Genomic DNA, 4,950 nt, shown 5'->3' with positions numbered 1-4,950 from the left:
ATGAGAGGAACTACATTCACCTTCCATCGCCAAGATGAGAGGAACCACATATTAACCTTCCATCGCCAAGATGAGAGGAACTACAGATCCACCTTCCATCGGCAAGATGAGAGGAACTACAGATTCACCTTCCATCGCCAAGATGAGAGGAAGTACAGATTCACCTTCCATCGCCAAGATGAGAGGAACTACAGATTAACCTTCCATCGCCAAGATGAGAGGAACTACAGATTCACCTTCCATCTCCAAGATGAGAGGAACTAGATTCACCTTCCATCGCCAAGATGAGAGGAACTACTGATTAACCTTCCATTGCCAAGATGAGAGGAACTACATATTCACCTTCCATCTCCAAGATGAGAGGAACTACAGATTCACCTTCCATTGCCAAGATGAGAGGAACTACACATAACCTTCCATCTCCAAGATGAGAGGAACTACACATTAACCTTCCATCGCCAAGATGAGAGGAACTACAGATTCACCTTCCATCGCCAAGATGAGAGGAACTACAGATTTACCTTCCATCGCCAAGATGAATGGAAATACAGATTCTTCTTCCATCGCCAAGATGAGGGGAACTGCACATTCACCTTCCATCGCCATGATGAGAGGAACTACAGATTCACCTTCCATCGCCAAGATGAGGGGAACTACAGATTCACCTTCCATCGCCAAGATGAGAGGAAGTACTGATTCACCTTCCATCGCCAAGATGAGAGGAACTACAGAATCACCTTCCATTGCCAAGATGAGAGGAAGTACAGATTCACCTTCCATCTCCAAGATGAGAGGAACTACAGATTCACCTTCCATTGCCAAGATGAGAGGAACTACACATTCACCTTCCATCTCCAAGATGAGAGGAACTAGATTCACCTTCCATCTCCAAGATGAGAGGAACTAGATTCACCTTCCATCTCCAAGATGAGGGGAACTACTGATTCACCTTCCATCGCCAAGATGAGAGGAACTAGATTCACCTTCCATCGCCAAGATGAGAGGAACTACAGATTCACCTTCCATCGCCAAGATGAGAGGAACTACAGATCCACCTTCCATCGCCAAGATGAGAGGAACTACGTATAAAACCACAGTTTAAATGAAGCTCCAAAACACCAGTTAGAAACAGTTGGGAACATTAGTGAGTTAGGTCCATGGATACTGCTACTCCTTTGACCCTCAAATGGAAATGCAGAACAAGAGATCGTTTTGTATTAGGTTCAGTTGGTACTTGCTTTCTCCTCAGTCTAAAGAGCGAGTACCAAGCCAGCTCCATTTTTTACATTCTCTTTGCAGCTGTTCCTACTATACAAGTCAGATCTTGAATACCCTGGGCTCAGAGCTCAGACAGCGGGTTGCTTTGGCATTCAGTTCAGGTTGCTCTATCTCACTCTCTCTCTATCTCTCTCTCCCTTTCTTTCTCTCTCTCTATCTGAAAAGAGGCAGTGTGCATCACTGCTGCTCTGTCATGATGGCCTGACGTGACACCATCGCTCTGAAAGCCTTGAACCCCCCCTCTCTCTCTCTCTCTCTCGCTCTCGCTCTCGCTCTCGCTCTCTCTCGCTCTCTCTCGCTCATGGTCACACTCTCTCGTTAGTACAAATCTGACTACAGCTTGGCAACATCAACCATGTTGGTGCTTTCTGCTCCTTTCAAGCCAAACAGAAGATGTATTAAAAGATGGAACTATCTCTCTCTTCCCAGCTAACAATTCTAGGCAGAGAGAACGTTTTTGTAATGTTCCCTTAGTGTTTGAGTGTCCAGTTTTGCATTAGTTAGGGGAACATTCTATGTTAGCAAAAACCTTCTTTGCATGTTTTGGTGTTAAAGTTAGGAGAACATTCCCTTCATGTTAAGCAGAACTTATCTAGATCGTGGTTACAATGTTCTCAGAATATACAACATTAATGTTCTAGATGAGTTTTATGGGATGTTGCAAGAACGTTCATGTGTCCAGATTTCTGAGGGTTAGGAGATTATTCCATCAACGTCCCACCAGACTAACACAGTACATGGCTGTTACAGTTTCTCTCGATTGCTTGAGCACATTTGTCCAAACAGAATTCACTTTTTCAAAACAATTAACCCAAACTGAAACACATTGGCCAAAATGGCACATTCCATTTGCAAAAATGCATTGACTCTCAACACATGAAATACTTGACACTGCCTCCATCAAAACATACAACTTGTTATCTAATTAAAAGTTATTTCAATCAATCGTTATACAATGTCCCAATAAATACTAACTACAACTATCAATATGCTCTAACATGGTTAACCCTCTTTTCTTTGTCTGGCCCATTGGTTGATACTATTATAATATGCACCATAAAAGGCAAGTAAACATATTAGCACAGGATGGGCTGCATTTTTTGTCACTCAAGAGCACGAATATCCAGAAGCAAAAGGCATTATTTAACCTTTTTCCATTTAACTGAAAGCTGAAGGATCTTCCTCTATGGGTCCCTCTACCTCTACTTAGTCCTGCCCTCAGCCTCTTACTTGGTCTATTCTTGCAAACAGCAACTCGGAGGTGGCCTCTTTTATGCATGAAGAAGGACTGCTAGCTGATTGAACAATTGCGGAAAGAAGTTTTGCACACGTGCAGAAGAGGTTCACATTCATGGGAATAATTGTATCAGCTCTGACCAAATGTTTTCATTTTGTATGTCATGATTTACTCAACTAAGTTTTGTGTATTTTGTAGAGAGTTGTGTTTATTGTTTGCAAAAATGTGCTTAGCATTTGCATTGTCTGTGAAAGCGATGAGAAATGACTTATAGTTTCACTAAAAACATTTGTGTTGTGCTAAATAATTAGGTTATGATGGAGATCAAGAAGACACTAGTTTAATTAAAAGTGTCATAGCAATCAAGAAAAACTGTAATGTTCTAGAAATGTTTCATGAAGACATTGCAAGAACATTCATGTGTCCAGTTTTCTGTGGGTTAGGAGAATATTCCATCAACGTCCCACCAAGCATACACAGGACATGGTTGCCATGTTCTCAGAACATAAGATACAGTGAGCTCCAAAAGTATTGGGGCAGTGACACATTTGTTGTTTTGGCTCTGTACTCCAGCACTTTGGATTTGAAGTGATGACAGCTTTAATTTGAGAGTATTTTCATCCATATCGTGTGAACAGTTTAGAAATTCCAGCACTTTTTGTACCTAGTCCCCCCATTTTAGGGAGCAAAAGTATTGGGACAAATTCACTTATATGTTTATTCAAGTTGTCAAAAGCTTAATATTTGGTCCCATATTCTTAGCACGTAATGACTACATCAAGCTTGCGACTTTACAAACTTGTTAGATGCATTTGCTGTTTGTTTAAGATTTTTTGCGCGCAACAGAAATGAATGGGGAATCATTTATTGTATCATTTTGGAGTCATTGCAAATAAGAACACTTCTACATTAATGTCCATGCTACCATAATTACAGATAGTACTGAATGAATCGTGAATAATGATGAGTGAGAAAGTTACAGACGCATAAATATCATACCTCTCCAAAAATGCTAACCTCCCATGTTATTGTATTGTTGAGAGGTTAGCATGTCTAAAGGGTATGATATTTATGCATCTGTAACTTTCTCACTCATCATTATTCACGATGCATTCAGGATTATCCATAATCATGGTAGCATCCACATTGATGTAGAAATGTTTAGAAACACATTCTATTCTTATTTACAATTAAAAAATGATTTCAAAATGACACAATACATGTTTACTTTTGGAGCTCATCGTATTAATGTTCTAGACAGGTTTCATGGGAACGTTGCAAGAACGTTCCTGTGTATCAGTTGTCAGGACATCGCCTGATGGTCCCAAAGAAGCATTCTCCCCCCCCCCAAAAAACAACAATTGTTTCATCATTACCCTTTGTTACTGTAGCCAATCCCATCAAGGCTCTGATTGGTGAACCACTGAGCCATTCATAGTTCTTTGTTTGTTGGCAAGATTAGGGACACTCCCACCCAAACAAACAATGCTTTTAACATACAGTGTTTCCAATTTACTTGACACACAATTACATTACGCGTGTTCATTTATACAGTCATTATTATTCAACATTTCCTCACGTGGGATTTGAACTCTCAATTTCTTGGTTCTCAGCATTCTGATCCTTCTGCTACTCCACCATGTCTGTGCCTGTTAGCAGTTCATTTGACTATTCTCTCATCATTGATTTGATTGACTTATTTCAAAGACTTAAGGGCTTTCTGTACAGTTGTCTAATGATGATGGAGCATATGAACCTGTTTTAATGTTACTCCTGAATCACTATGACCAGTAATAGTTGTTCTTGAGCGTAACTTTTAACAGAGCTGAAGTTACTTCAAAGTGTATTCACCTTATTGTTTACACCTATCCAGTTGTTTCAGATCTACACAAGTGCTTAGTGAGGAGGGGTTAGGGTTCACTTCTGGACAGGGCCTAACTATACTGGACCAGAAAGCACATGCCCTAGGGATATTCCTTATTGGAACAGTGGTTTGGGTGTTCGTCGCTGGTGACCTGAGTTTGAGTCACGTTATTCTCGCACATTCTTAGCAATACTTGTTAATGTCATTATTTGGCAACAGTTACAACACCCCTAAGTGATCTTTTAAAGGGGAACTGCACCCGCTGATTTGACCTCATTTTTTTGGCTTGCTCCTGAAGAAATTCTGGCGGCCATGACAGAAGCTAAACCTGAGTTGGCCTGGGGGTGTGGTTTGATGTGGGTGTTTCTTAGGTGTGTCCTTGCCACCACCAAGACACACCCATCTGGAACCTTGCCCGCAGTTGCCCCCCCCACAGAGTAATAGAAGAATGCAATTGCTGAATTTATGTAGATATTCTAAACTGCACTTTGAAGTAGATTTCAGCTCTGTTAAAAGGTGCACTCAAGAACAACTATTTTACTGATCATAGTGAATCAGTAACATTAAAACA

At 40.7% G+C, this 4,950-nt stretch overlaps 1 protein-coding gene across 1 annotated transcript; it reads left to right on the top strand.

Annotated features, from left to right (window-relative positions):
* Positions 1-463: 463 nt before the first annotated feature.
* On the top strand, positions 464-907 carry LOC123726176 (variant surface antigen D-like). Its single transcript, XM_045692786.1, has one exon. The coding sequence runs from the start codon at positions 464-466 to the stop codon at positions 905-907; it is 444 nt and encodes a 147-aa protein (XP_045548742.1).
* Positions 908-4,950: the final 4,043 nt, after the last annotated feature.

This window comes from Salmo salar, chromosome ssa13, assembly GCF_905237065.1.
Source record: "Salmo salar chromosome ssa13, Ssal_v3.1, whole genome shotgun sequence".
Taxonomy (NCBI): Eukaryota; Metazoa; Chordata; class Actinopteri; order Salmoniformes; family Salmonidae; genus Salmo; species Salmo salar.
The sequence above is the reverse complement of the archived record's forward strand: the minus strand, read 5'-3'. Positions and strand labels throughout refer to the sequence as shown.